Below are 14750 nucleotides of genomic sequence, written 5' to 3' on the forward strand. Positions count from 1 at the left end.
TCACTCCTCCTCCCTGTGGAGCCTGGGCTCTGCTCCAGCCATGGCTCCCTGGGGATGGCCGGGTGCCAGGACTGGGATCTGAGAGGCAGCAGTTCCTGGCCCGGCGCTGAGCCGGCATTTCCACTGTGCTGGAGGTGCCTCAGGAGCCAAGACAGGTAGATCTCACACCTGCCATCCTCGCTAGTGGGGGCTTGGCTTCTCATCTCACATTCCTTTGGGCAGCAGCCTGGGCTCCTCCCAGCCCCTATGGAGGGTCTGTGTGTCCATACAATGGATCCTGGGCTCCTCCCAGCCCCTATGGAGGGTCTGTGTGTCCATACAATGGATCCTGGGCTCCTCCCAGCCCCTATGGAGGGTCTGTGTGTCCATACAATGGATCCTGGGCTCCTCCCAGCCCCTATGGAGGGTCTATGTGTCCATACAATGGATCCTGGGCTCCTCCCAGCCCCTGTGGAGGGTCTGTTGGTCTGTACAGGGGACCTTGGCCCTATAGTGGTGTGTGGGTCCAAATGGACAGTCTGTGTGTCCCTATTGTGGACCCCGACTTCCCCCAGACCCCTATGTAGGACCTGTGGCTCCTTACAGCAGACCCCAGCTCCCCTGTGGAGGTTCTGTGGCTTCCTTTAGTGGACCCTTCTCCCCTATGGGCAGTCTGTGAGTCGGTCCCATGAATGGTCTGTAGGCCCCTCGGGACATTCTGTGGGTCCCTATAGCGCTCTGAGGGTCCCATGGATGGTCTGTGGGTCTCTATGGATGGTGGTTCCCTATGGACAGTCTCTGGTTCCCTGGAGTGCTCAGAGGGTCCCACGGGTGGTCTGTGGGCCTCTATGGGCTGTCTTTCCCCATGGGCGGTGTGTGGGTCCCTACAGCGCTCCGTGGGTCCCTATGGCAGTCTGTAGGTCCCATAGATTCATAGAATCGATTGGGTTGGAAAAGACCTCCGAGATCATCGAGTCCAACCCTTGGTCCAAATCCAGTCCATTTACTAGACCATGGCACTCAGTGCCACGTCCAATCTGCGTTTAAAAATCTCCAGGGATGGTGAATCCACCACCTCTCTGGGCAGCCCATTCCAATGCCTGATTAAATGGATGCTCTGTAGGTCCCTATGGCAGCCCACGGGTCTCTATGGCAGTCCGTGGGTCCCTACAGTGCTCCGTGGGTCTCTGTGGTAGTCTGTGGATCCCTATGGCAGTCCGTGGACCCGTATGGCAGTCTGTGGATCCCTACAGCGCTCCGTGGGTCCCTACGGCAGTCCGTGGATCCCTGTATCAGTCCGTGAATCCCTCTGACGGATCGCGCGTCCTACGAACACTCTATGCGGCCCCTCTCCCCTCACGCCCGCCCCGCCCCGCCCACCCCCCGGGCCCCGCCCACCCCCGGGGCCCCCGCCCCCTCTCCCGTCCCGCTCTCCCATTGGCCGGTGCCCGCGGGGGCGTGTCCCGGGCCCGGTGCGGTGCGGGCGGAGCGCGGGCGCAGCGGGGCCATGGCCGAGGCCGTGCGGGTTCCGCGCCGCGCCCGCGGCCGCGCCAAGGTAACGGGGCACAGGGGGGCGAGGACGAGAGGGGGGGGGACGGGGCGGCGAGGGGTGTCCCGCGGCGTCCGCACGCCCTGCGGCCACCGGGGTGGGTCCCGCGCCCGCCGGTGTCCGCGCCAGGCCGTGTTTACATCCGTGTTCGCTCGGCCCCTGATGGTGGAGGGAGGGAGAGGGAGGGGGGTAGAGGGGTGTGCGTGTGTGTGTGGGGTGATGTTGTTGGTTGTTGTTTGCTGTCTGTGTTATAGAAAGGGTTTCTGCTGCTCTGCGCTCCTGGTAACGCGGGTTTGGAGTAGCTGGCGGTGTGTGATAGGCCCTGCGCTGTGGCAGGATGTAAACAGGGTGTTTACTCTGTTGTCCCGCGGCCTCCTCAGGTGTCCTGTGTCCTCTGGGGCGGCGGGGGGAATGGGCAGCCACGGAACTTGTCAGCTTTGATGGTGTTTTAGTGTAGTGTCCTGCTGAGAGAGCTGGGGGTGTTCATCCTGGAAAGGGAGGAGGCTCCAGGAAGGCCTTGGAGCCCCTTCCAGTGCCTAAAGGGGCTCCAGGAATGCTGGAGAGGGACTCGGGACAAGGAATGGAGGGACAGGACAAGGGGGAATGGCTTCAAACTGCCAAAGGGCAGGGTTAGATGGGATATTGGGAAGGAATTGTTGGCTGTGAGGGTAGTGAGGCCCTGCCACAAGTTGCCCAGAGAAGCTGTGGCTGCCTCTGGATCCCTGGAAGTGTCCAAGGCCAGGTTGGAGAGGACTTGGAGCAACCTGGGATAGTGGAAGATGACCCTGCCCATGGCAGGGGGTGGAATGAGATGCTGTTTAAGGTCCCTTCCAACCCAGACTATTCTGTGATTCTGTGGTACTACATCTCATTTGTATAGAGCTGTCTTTGAAGTGCTGAGAACATGTGTAGCACATGACAATGCTGCTTCATCATCAGTTTTTGAGGATCACTCTTCCTAGGCTTTAATGCTGTTTTAAGTGTGTTCCCTGCTCATGGTGTTAGTACTGACAGCTTTCTGAAGGCTTGATTTTCTTTACACAGAGTGTCAGTAGTTTCTTGGGAATGATCTGAGCTGAAATATCTCGCCTCACAAAATGGAAGTGTTACCTTTAGCTTCTTAACCTCTTTCTTCTTGTGAACTGCACATCATAGAGCAAGGGCATTAAAGTAAAAAAAAAGTTTTGTGAAAATGATGAATTAGTTGACTGGTATTGTGTAAAAAAAGGGTTAAATCTAAATGGCTGTGATTCTTGAACCAAAGGCAAGTTAAAATTGGAGGGAAAGGCAGTCCCAGGAGAGTGAGTGTGTCATTGTTTTGGTTTTGATTCAGCCCCGTGGTGTGTGCAAGGCGGTCAAACCCTAAAACTGCTGCCTCAGAGAATTGCTTCCCTGCAGGAAGGCGGTGAGTCATGGGTGCCACTGGTAGTTCATTAAGGACATGTGTGTGGTGACTCCAGTCCTTAGCCCTCCCTTCCAGGTGGAATTCACCATGAAAAAATTCAGTGGCCGTGTCACATGTGGGAACCCATAATTCTCCACAGCTGCACATGACCCATTCCTGGTATTTCTGTAGCTGTTACTGTGCTCACCTCTGTTCGTACCCAGGCATGCCTGAGGATGCAGTTTGGGGGTCGGTCACATTAAGGACTTTCCGTTCCCATGCCTCAGAAACAGCTGTAATCCTCTGAAAGGCTGGAATTCTTGTGAGCTGGGAGAAAGGCTGGCTCAGCTGCGGAGCTGCCAAGTGGTGGAATGGAGCCCAGGGCTTTCTGAAAATAGGAGCCCCAAAGTTAAGCTTGTGCAGCACCAGTAGCACCAGGCTGATTGAAACACAGTGAGGTGGCAAAGCCACTTGGAACTGGTGAAGAGGAGACTTCGTGTCTGCTTATTTCTGTGGGTGGCACTCAGTTACTCCGGGTGTGTTTCCTGAAAGGTTGCAGGTGTCCTCAGAGCTTGAAGTGCCATTGATGATGTGCAAGGAGAGGAGAGTGGTCAGCCATGGGACAGGGCTAATGAGCCTAGTCATCCCTGGAAGTGTCCAAGGCCAGCTTGGATGGGGCTTGGAGCAACCTGGTCTAGTGGAAGGTGTCCTTGCCCATGGCAGGGACGTGGAACGAGTTGAGCTTTAAGGTCCTTTCCAAACCAAACCATTCTGTGATTATAAGCCATTATTTCTTTTTAGCTTTCTTATTTAGTTATGCAGTGCTGAGCTCATCACCTAAACTCCCTCCTACCGTAGCCAGAGAGAGGAAGTTCAGTCTGTGATTCTTTGACGTGCGACTTAAGGGTAAACCTCAGCATTCTGGTAGAACAGCAGGTTTTGCTTCCATGTTAGTTCAGAACCTGATTTCTCCCATCTTCATCCTTTTTCAGATGAAATCCCTGTTAAGGATTATGGCTTATTTTTTTATTGCCTTGGAAAGTGAGAGCTGAAAGGCACTCCGTAAAGTTTAAGTTGTCTTATCAAACAGCAGCGTTTTGGAGGAATACAGGATACTGAGAGAGAAAGGGAGTTTATTTTGCACAAGGACTGCAAGAGGGAACTTTGAGATTGTAGAGAGGAAAGCACCAGCACGTATTTGTGGAGTATGTGGGTCGGTACACTGTCAGAAATGTGATTCAGTGATACGGTATCCTGTGGATATTACAAACTTCGAGTTAATTGTCAGGAGATGTTTATTATGACAAGTCCCAGCTTTAAAAATATCAATGATGTATTTTTAACCTCTCACTTGCAGCTTTAGCTGGCCTTGGAGTGAGTCAGAGCTGTTTTGTGATCAGAACTGCTTACAGGTTTTAATATGGTGGAGAACAGTCTGAAAGCAAAGCCAGAGTGTTTCCGTTTTGTGAAGGAGCAGTGAGCATCTGTGTGGAGTAAAATTAGGCTTGAGATCAAGGTTGACCTAGTGCCTTGTTTTGAGCTGTTTTCATTTGTGCTTTCTCTTAAGGTGAAGGTATATCAAATGTTTGGTAAAAATATATGTGACACTGTCAGCAAGTTTCTAAAACTGTCATCTTTTCCCCAGTCCTGAAGGGATATTAAGAGCTTGTACTAGTTTCACCTTAGTTCTTTGTTGCATTATCTGGGCCATCCAAAACTGGAGCACTGTGACCTAACTTGTCAGTTTCACTCCTAATAAACTGGTAGGTGTACAGACACAATTTACAAATTTTTTTTGGTTTACAACTTGACAAATGATTTATGAATTATCAACATTTTTTTGGATTTTCTGTGCTGCGCTTTGGGAAGGAGGCTATTCTACACCTTGGACTAGGTTTATGTTTATGTTTATGGACTAGTCTTAATTTAAAATTGATTTACAATTTTAATGGCACTACTAAGTTTTTCAGTGTCTCTAGGGTGTATGACCTATTGAAAGTAGGTATTTCAGTAATTGTTCAGATGTTGTGATGGTTTTAGGATGTAGTTAGGGGTTATATTGCAGACTTTGTTCTGAAACTGCTTTTTTGAAAATATTTTTCTATTCATTAAAGTGTTCTGTAAAACTTAAGATGGATCACAAACTTTTTTTTTCTGTAATACAGTGAAATGCAGTGACTTCCTTAGAGGTCAGGGTCCTGTTATGCTGATTATTTTCTATGTTAACGAAACATTCTGTCCTGTGATATTTATAGATATTTACTTACAAATGTTGAAGCATTGTGCAAGAACTGACCAAGAAAATACACACTGACAGTCAGTCTTCAAAGGGCAACTACAGAACAAAGATCTGTTTGGTATATTTGTTTTTATCTTTAATATTATGAAATTTAATATGTCACGGGCTGTTGGAGATGTGATGTTGGCAAATACTGCTTTTGGTGATGGTGGGATTTGGGATGCAAGGTGGAGAGATTCACTTGGCAGTGACACTGTTAATTTTTCTTTTTCCTAGGAAAAAAAGAAAAAAAGTATTGAAGAGTCCCAGGTACAAGAGCCTGATGATGTCTTCCTCCCTCCTCTGGCAGAAGGGCCTTCTCGAGCCAGGAAGGTGCAAGTGGAACATCCTGGAGAATTTACAGAAATTCAGCTCAGAGATGAAGTAGAGGACGGGAAAACTGTAAATGATGTGTGTGACATCCCCCAGAGTCATTTACCTTCAGCAAGTGAAGGGGCTGTGACAGTGACTCTGGAGCCTCCCACGGGCGCAGAAGAGTTCAAAGCTGCTCCTTCCCATGAGGAATGTGTGGGGGATGCTGAGAAGAGTGGGAAAAGCGAGTCGGACAAACCTCACAGCCCCGTGGAGGCGGTTGCCAGTGGATCAAGAAATCCCGATGTATTGAGCAGTACCTTCCAGCCAGGTGCTGCTGGCTCCCAGACAGTGCTGGGCTTTGTGCGGGACAGGGGAGCTGAAAACATGCAAGATGCTAAAAGTCCTCTTGCTTGCTCTTCAGAGAAGCTTCCTCCCAGCACTTCCCAGCTCCCTGAGAAGTCCAAGGCGCGTGTCCAGCGGCCGGGACTGAGGTCGGTCTATCCAGACCTGTCAGCTGAGCTGTCCTATGAGAGGCCCACCATCATGGCAGTGAAACCCCTGCTGCACCACGAGAGGCTGTACCCAGAGCTCCCCAGCGAGCCAGAGCTGGTGCCCTTCACCAGGGAGCAGCTGAAGATCTTCGAGCCCTGCTCGTGGCTGGAGAATGTCGACTCCTATGCCGAGGAATTCGAAAGCGTGGCCCATCAGGACAGGCACGAGTTCTACGAGCTGCTCCTGAACTACATGCGCTGCAGGAAGCAGCTGCTGCTGGCTGAGGCAGAGCTGCAGGCCATGACAACTGACTGCCAAAATGTGAAGGGGAGACTGTGGACTTTCAAAGAACAACAGAAGACTGTGCAGGTGCTGTTGCTGAAGCTGCTTTTGAGCCCAAACTCTTTGGATGCGATTCCGGAAATTTAATTTTACTTGCCGCCGAGTTTATCGTGCTTAAGCTGTTTTGCCTAAAAAGGATCACAGAATGTTAAGGGTTAGAAGGGATCTTAAAGATCATCTAGTCCCAAATCCCTCTGCCATGACCAGGGACACCTCCCACTAGACCAGGTTGCTCAAGGCCTTACCCTACCTGGCTTGTGAGCATTGCCAGAATTGGCATCCACAGCCTCCCTGGGCAGTCTGTTCCAGTGTCTCACCACCCTCACAGTATAGAGTTTCTTCCTAATATCTAACCTAAATTTCTCCTCTTTCAATTGGTACCCATCACTCCTTGTCCTTATCACTACAGTCCTTGATGAAGAGTTCCTCTCCAGCTTCCTTGTAGACCCCCTTCAGGTACTGGAAAGCTGCTATGAGGTCTCCAGACGAGCTTCTCTTGTCAGCTCCAGCTTTCTCAGCCTGTCTTTGTGGGGGAGGTGCTCCCTTCCCCTTACCAATTTTGTGGCCCTCCTCTGGACTTGCTTCAACAGTTCCAGATCCAGAGATTATTGCCTTAGCTTTCTGCCTCACCACTGACCCCCAGTGTTTTAGAGTATCATCCTGCTGAGACTTTAAGACAGTTTGTTGTTTGATTTTTAACCTCTGATGAGTGTAAGGTGGTGGGATGTGTGTTGGTGGTCCCTTTAGGGGTCAGTCTCGTGTCTGCAGTCAGTCAGAATGAGCTGTGTGTGCCCAGTTCTGCCCGTGGTGTCAGGTGAAGTTTGCACCACAGCATTCCAGGCAGACGGGGGGTGGGAGGGGTGATATGTGGTGCAGTGACTGTAGCAGTGATGTCCCATCTGGCCTGCTGCCTGCAGGGACAGTTTCCATTGATGTCATTCCTGCTGTCAGAGCTGGCAGCTGCAGAGGAGCTCCAGTTGTGCTCGAGGGCAGCCTTGTTGCTCAAAGCAGAGAGTGTGAGTTACCTTTAGTAACTTTCTCTGTAAGTGTAGCTGTGGCTTTGGCTACTTCCAGGGTGGTAATGGTACTCTGCCACACTGGAGGGATTTATGGAGCTCTTTGGGGCACACATCAGAAAAGGTTTCCCCCAGACTTGTTCTGTGTCACTTGTCTTTGGAGCTCAGCATTGCAGTGGGAGTGAATGAAATTGTTCTGACTCTTTATAGCCAACACATCATCCAAATTGTCCAAGGGTGTGCATACCTATGCACATGGTAGCTTTCATTGGTGTTTCTGTGAGTGCAGCTCCTCAGAGCTGAGAAACTGAACAGTTTTGAATCCTTTTTCCTGGGGAATAACCCTGAACCTCACTGGACTCTCAGTTTTGTGGTGATCACTTTCTACACTGAAAACAATTTTGACTTCACTCTTACATCCCCACTGGTCATCAGACACTTGGCTAAGCTTTCTACTTGCTTTATTCCATCCTGATTCACTATATATTTATTGAATATCTTGATACCAATTCGAAATTATTTTGGTATTTAGGAAACACAGGGGTACTTTCGAGCTAAGTTTCCAAAGTGCTGGTTCTGAAGAATGTTTTCTGGGATGTTATTTATTGAAAAAGTAACGGGAATGTTATTTATTAAAAGAATAAGGGGAATGTTTTCTGTTGTGGTTTTCTTGTGCTGAAGAATTAGAGATAGGGCAGAGGAAAATTGGACTTAGCTTTTGATTTCAGTTTGGGAAAAAGAGTGCAGTTAATTTCTGAAAATTTTAAACATGCAATGGGGAATTGCTACAGATTATCAGTTCTGGGAGCTTAGAAAATATCTCGTTTCAGTGCGTGTTTTAGCTTTAAAATAGCAGATCCAAATAGTTGTAGAAAATCTGTAAACTGAGAAGCAGGTGCAGTCACTGGGAGTGAGACATCTGGTTTTGTTCACATCTCTCTGTGCTGCAGAAAAGCCACTTCATGACCATTTCTAGATCTGAGTTACAGAGGTATGCAGAGTTTTTTTGGAAGTCAAAGATACGAGTCTGTGGTAACCAGCAGCTCTGAGAAGTGCGAAGGATGTTCCCAAACGTTTGTCTTTCCCCTTTATGGAGCGTCCCCTTTCACGAAAGCTTTGAAATCTGTTGAGGAGAGGGTTTTTTCAGAGTTAGTTATCTTTAAGCTTGACCCAACAGGATGGCAAAACCTCTCACATGAAATACCTGCTCTCCTTTCAGGGTGTCTGTGCAGACCAGTGCAAGGTGACGGGTCACCATCGCTACCAGACCGTGGAGCTGAACGAAGGCGTGTTGGGGGAGCTGAAGAAGCTGTTTGAGGCCAAGGCAGAGCACGTGCACCAGACCCTGGCCCTGCACTCGTACACCTCGGTGCTGTCCCGGCTCCAAGTGGAGTCCTACGTTTACAGGCTGCTCAGCAGCTCGTCCCTGCTGAGGTCTGTGGCCCTTCAGCAGCAAGAACAAGGTGTGTTGGTGTTCTGGATCACTCCTCCTGGGGGTCAGGGTGCCCAGCGCCTTGTTTACCTGCAGTTTTGGAGTCTTGTGGTGGGATTTCTATGCTGGAGTGTTCCTCCTCTGATTCAAAAAGCTGTTGATCTTATGTAGGGATCAGTGAAACTTTTTTCTCACAGGAAAAATACTTCAGCTCTCTTAATTTACTCTCCTGGAGAGTGCAAACTGAATGCAGGAGTGACTTCTGTCTGAGCTGCAGACTGACACTGATTACTGTATAGAAACATCATGTGGATGGGACACCCAGACTCCCAATCTTTTCTTGTCCAAGGCAACATATAATAGAGTTCTTTTTCCAAACTGATTGTGCACAATTCTAAAATGAGCTGGATATTTTTCCTGCTTTGCCTCCTCTTGGATGGCCATTTGAAATCTTACGGCTGCAATACTTAGAATTATCTCTTTGTTTTTCATTCTGAGTGTTTCATTTGAGTTTGTGCCAACGTAATCTTTGGGCTAAAGTATTTCTCCTCCTCCTGCCCCAGATATTTTTATTTCTTAGTCCTCCTCTCTTTCTACCCCACCTCCCAGATTGTTTGTATGTATAGTTAATGGTGGTTCTTACAAAGTTAATCTTGAGGGAAGGCCTTTTGTGCAAGTAACCATGGTGTAGTCTTATAATTAGTGTCCAGTGCTTAATTATAAACTACTTAAATGAAGTACTCTATGTAAAGTGTTCTTCTCTGACAGATTTAGCAAGCAGCTGTGTTGAAATGTCTTGGTATCTATAGATACAGAGAGCAGTTTTTTATGTGGCCCCAAACCCACTGCTTGTGCTGCTACTTGCTTGTCAAAGCTTTTTAATTCTGTTCTTAATTTACAGTTTCAAAGCAGTCAGAGAATCTTTCTTCAGACTTGAGCCACTTGAAGGAATGTGTCAGTGTCCTCTTCAGCTTCACTCGCAGAGTTATTGAAGATCCTCAGTTTCAGAGTGACCTTCTCATGTGGCTGCAGAGACTGGTGAGGGAGCAGGCATGGATATATCTGATCCAACATATGGGATGAATTCAGGAGTCATTTCTGAAAGTGTTGTTGCTTCTCCCACTGCCCCATGGGCAATGATTTTTTTTTTTTTGGTGTGGTTTGTTCTACTTGAGGGACGGACAGAATATGTTAGCAAATCTTTAGAATTGATTTCCTTGTTTGATGAAGTCATGCAGCGTTAATGAGGACTGACGCCTGAGCAGCCAGTACTGCTCATTTTGAACTTCATTGTGCTTTTGCTCATTTTGAAATTAAAACTATTGAGACTTGTCATGTTTGAGAAACTTATGTTATTGCTGATTTCTAAATAAATTAATAAATTATAATAATAAATAATAAATTTTAATGCAGTTGTAGAAAAATTAATTGTTTTACATCAAATAAAACAGTTTGTGGCTCATAAGCCAAGCAAACAGACTTTTAAATATTGTTCTCCTGTAACATGCTTTGAAAATTGAGGTTTGTTAGAAAACATGGGAAAAGAAATGAACAAACAGTATTACTCTAGTTAGCAAGACTATAAAGAATTTAACTTCGAAATTATTTACACGATTCCAATACACTTCCCATTAGGGTTCTGTGCTGCAAAGAATTGGCTGTCCAGGTGACCATCTCTTCCTCTTCAACCACATCCTTCGGTGTCCAGCTGGGATCAGCGAGTGGGCTTGTCCATTCATTCAGGTGTGAATGTTTAATTCTTTATTGTCAGAACGTGGGAGTGGGGGAGGGTGAGAGAGGAGAGTGTCTCCTGCCTAGTCAGTCCCTGTTGACTGACACTCCTTCCAAGTGGTGGAATCGTGGTGATGGTGAGGGGTTTGTCAGGGGATGAGTTTAGCCCTGATAGCCCAACCCTGTGCAGGTTAACAGGGGAGCACACTTCCCTCTTGACTAGAGAGATTCCAGGAAAGAGAGTCAAGGGCTTGCTATGGGCCTCAGAAGGCCTCATGCACCAGGTTTTAGGATTGTTCTCCAAGAAATTGAAAGAATATTTAGACTTGAAGCAGCAGCTGTATATGAGACAAGTGAGATTGGAGGCAGCTCTGTGATGTGTAAGGGATGAAGAAGAACAGACTCTTTTTATCCTACACGTGGAAATGGGGTTGGTTTCACTGCAGAGTTTATTAGTTGATTTCAGGGGCAGAGGAAAGTGTTCCCTTTGTATAGATCAGAGGAAGTGCAGATATCCAAAGGCACTGGGGCATTCCTTTCAAAGAACATATTTGCTCCTCCAAGAGGATAAAATGTTGGAAATCTAGCCAGGGAAAAAGAACTGCAATTGCACTAACAGGAAAGGCAAATGGTGCAACGAAAGCATTGAATAGAGTCATTTAGGTTGGACAAACCCCTTGATATCATTGAGCCCGATCATTAACCTAACATGGTAGGATCCCAACTTCCCCTGTGCTCAATGTCTGAATTCCCCCTGGTGCCCAGACCTTCATGTGGAACAAAGAGAGGCGTTTTCTTTCTTTGCGGTGGTTTGGTTTCTTTTTCCCCCCCTCTGTAATTTTTATAAGTATTTCTTTTGGACAACTCACAATATTTTTCCATGGCAATACTTTCTCTAGTGTGTGGGTGCTGTCTTTTATGGATATGTTTCAGTCTTAACAAAATGCTAGGGAGAAATGTGAATTTCTCTGCTAAAACTAATTTGCCCTTTGTTTTACTTATTTGGATTTACTTAGATTTTTGCATTTAATTTCAGATCAAAGTCTTGGATAACCCGTCAGGCGTCTTTCATTTCATGCAGTCTCTTGCCTTGCTTATGTCCCCTGTCAAGTGAGTATGAACATGCTTTTATAAATATGTTCTGATTATTTAAGAGCAGAAAACATGACACACAATCTACTTGTAAAAACTCTGGAAGTTCATTGCAGGCAAAGTCATAAAAGCAGGCACAAGTAGAGTCACAGTTTAATTCAAACTCTGTTTACTCATTCATCTTAAAATTCAGCCTTGGCAATACCTTCTTCTGCTGTACACAGTAGGATGCAGCTTGCTTTCAGCTGTGAAACAGCTTGTGAACACTGACAGACCTGCAGATTTTTTTGCTGTGACTTCTGAAATAGATCTGGCTTTGCATGGTGGCCTGTTCTGTCTCTGCAACAGAACCCCCTTAGTAAAGGTGCTAAGCTGGTATAAACACTGGCTGGGCTTCTTCATTTATTCTTCATCCTCCCTTTTTTTTTTTTTTAACTAGAAGGAATATGTGGTGCTTGGAGAAGCTAGTTAATGAAATCAGTCATTAGTGAAAACTGTTACATGCTTCAGATAAAATGTATAACCTGCGTCTCCCACTGCCCAAATTTTAGGGTCAAAGAATCAAATTGCTGGTATTTGGGGTTTTTATTGTGATCTTGAAAGTCTGGCCCTGAGTTAAATGGAGTCTGTTTATTGGAGGCTGTTATTTTCAACAGTTTTATTTTCACATTTCCCTTTTAGAGCTGCCTGGGGAAACCAGTGTATCCTGAGGGGTTGTGGGATATGTGTTGCCAGAGCATTTTGATGCTTCTGTTTTGAACAAGGGCTGACTTAATGTGTCTGCTCAGCTCTCAGCTCTCAGTTGTTGATACCAGAACTCAGAGCCTGCACATTGTCTGTACTTACTGGTAAAGGAGCTGAGTCTGGTCTGTTACAGCTCCTGCATGTCAGGAACAAGTTTGAGTTCTGAATTTGGTTTATGAGTATGAATTTGGTTTATCAGTATCTTAGAAGTTGTATTTAATTTTTAATACATTCATGTTATCAGCGTGTAAGTTCAAGGAGATCAGGAAGGTGCTGCCACTCTGGAGTTCTGTGGCACTGCTTGCAGAGTTCTGCTGGTACATTCCAGGTTAAAATTGTAGCATCCAACTTCCATCTAACTTTTTATATAACCTTTCTGTACGTTAGGCTGGTTTGTCTGAACAACTAGGGATTTATACAGATTACAGTCTGAAAACTAGCATCCCAGTCTTAAGGTGGTCTAACACATGGAACTTAAACTGGGTTGATTTGAGGCAACTCTTTCAGGGAGGGCCTTAAGTTGTGGTAGCTCAGCTTACCTAGGACCAGTCCTAGGAAAATGTATGTGGTGTCCAGCTAATCCAGCTTTGAAGTTATAGTGTGGAGCTGGCCTGCACCATTCTGCTTGCTATTGATTCATCAGGTGATTATCCTTAAATGTTGTAGAGTATCTCTTCTGAAAGATGATATTCTTCTTTTAATTTTTTTTTTAAACATCATTTTTCTTACACATCCGCAAAAAGAGTGATATTTCTTGCATATTTAAATGACCTTGCTGTACAGGGCTGAGAGCCATTTATGTTGTCCTGGATACTTGGAAGATAATTTACTGAAGGTGTGAGTCTCTGAGGATATCAGGTTATCAGAGAGTCATTCACAATCACAGAATTGTTCAGGTTGGAAAAGACCTTTAAGATCATTGGGTCCAGCTGTTAACCCAGGACCACCGTGTTTGCTGCTAAACCATGTCCCAGGTGCCAACATCCACATGTTTTTTGAACACTTGAAGGGATGGTGACTCTGCCACTGCCCTGGACAGTCTGTTGCAGTGCCTGATCACCCTTTCCATGAAAAAATTTTCCCTAATATCAAATGTAAACCTCCCTTGTTGCAACTCGAGGCCATTTCTTATTCTTTCACTTGTAATTTGGGAGCAGAGCCTGATCCCCCCCTGGCTCCCCCTTCCTGTCAGGGAGTTGCAGAGCCTCCTTTTCTCCAGGATGAGCCCCCTCAGCTCCCTCAGCCCCTCCTGCTGCTCCAGACCCTTCCCCAGCTCCGTTCCCTTCCCTGCACACGCTCCAGCCCCTCAATGTCTCTCCTGTCTGAGGGCCCAGAACTGCCCCAGCACTGGAGGTGCCTCAGCAGTGTCAGCACAGGAGGGCACTGCCCTGGCCCTGCTGCCACACCACGGCTGGGACAGCCCCAGGGCCATTGGCCTCTTGCCCCCCTGGGCACACCTGGGCTCGTGTCCAGCCACTGCCACCAGCACCCACAGGGCCTTTTCTGCTTGGGCAGCTTCCTGCTGCACTTGTTAGTTTCTCGTTCTTGTATCTGGTTTTTGGTTTTTTTTTTTCCAATATCTTCTCTTAACTAAAGATGTTTCAGAGTTTTTGATTCTCTACATTTTTTTTACACTTGATTTTTCACTTTAAACCAGAAATCGTGTGGACTTCATGTGCCATATGAAACCAAGTGAAAGGAAAAGTTCCTCTTCGTCTGGGAAGGAATCTGGGAACTGGACCCTTGTAGACGAAGGAGGAGAAGAGGTACAGCAGATGACTTACTTTTGTTTCTCTTTTTTTCCTTTTACACTTTTGCTCAAGCTTATTGATCCTTGTGAAACAGATGAAATAAAACTGGCTTTTTAAGTTAAAAAGCATGATTTGAAATTTACTTCTGTTTTACTCTGCTTTTATCCCTGTAGAGCATGGAGCTTCCTAGAATGGGTATTAACAGATAGAATTCAAAACGTTTGGGTTGCTGCTTACAAAACTGTAATCAATACAGTAGTGAAGCACTTTTACCATTGGTTTTATTGTGAACCTACTGAAAGCACCTGTGTTTGTCTGTAGGATGAGGATCCTGAAACAAGCTGGATTCTGCTTTCGGAAGACGACTTGATTGCTCTGTTGTCACAGTTTCCATTCCATGAACTCTTTCAGCAGTTCCTCGGGTTTAAGTCTGGAGGTAAATCAGTTGCTAAAGAGTTATTCTTAATTTTGCTTGTGCTAATTGTATTAATGACTACCACTGCCAAGAATGCTGCTGCATTTTGAGACTGTGAGTGAAGTAATAACGAACCTGAGCAACAACTCACAGGCTAAATAAATAGATGAGATGCAAGTATATATAGAAGGGTATATATGAATTAAAAATGTACAACATTACTAGCATGC

The 14750-nt window shown here is 46.5% G+C and overlaps 1 protein-coding gene across 2 annotated transcripts in view; it reads left to right on the top strand.

Annotated features, from left to right (window-relative positions):
- The first annotated feature begins 1455 nt into the window (after nucleotides 1-1455).
- EPG5 (ectopic P-granules 5 autophagy tethering factor) overlaps nucleotides 1456-14750 on the top strand; it is a 58037-nt gene continuing 44742 nt past the window's right edge. For both annotated transcript variants that reach the window (XM_064642591.1, XM_064642592.1), the window contains exons 1-8: nucleotides 1456-1534; nucleotides 5428-6366; nucleotides 8575-8818; nucleotides 9689-9825; nucleotides 10423-10530; nucleotides 11555-11628; nucleotides 14012-14120; nucleotides 14427-14541. In XM_064642591.1, coding sequence (XP_064498661.1) covers nucleotides 1487-1534; nucleotides 5428-6366; nucleotides 8575-8818; nucleotides 9689-9825; nucleotides 10423-10530; nucleotides 11555-11628; nucleotides 14012-14120; nucleotides 14427-14541 — 1774 coding nt within the window. In that variant the 5' untranslated portion in view covers nucleotides 1456-1486. The remainder of the gene's footprint in view (nucleotides 1535-5427; nucleotides 6367-8574; nucleotides 8819-9688; nucleotides 9826-10422; nucleotides 10531-11554; nucleotides 11629-14011; nucleotides 14121-14426; nucleotides 14542-14750) is intronic.

The sequence above is a fragment of the Pseudopipra pipra genome, chromosome Z (assembly GCF_036250125.1).
Source record: "Pseudopipra pipra isolate bDixPip1 chromosome Z, bDixPip1.hap1, whole genome shotgun sequence".
NCBI classification, from domain to species: Eukaryota; Metazoa; Chordata; class Aves; order Passeriformes; family Pipridae; genus Pseudopipra; species Pseudopipra pipra.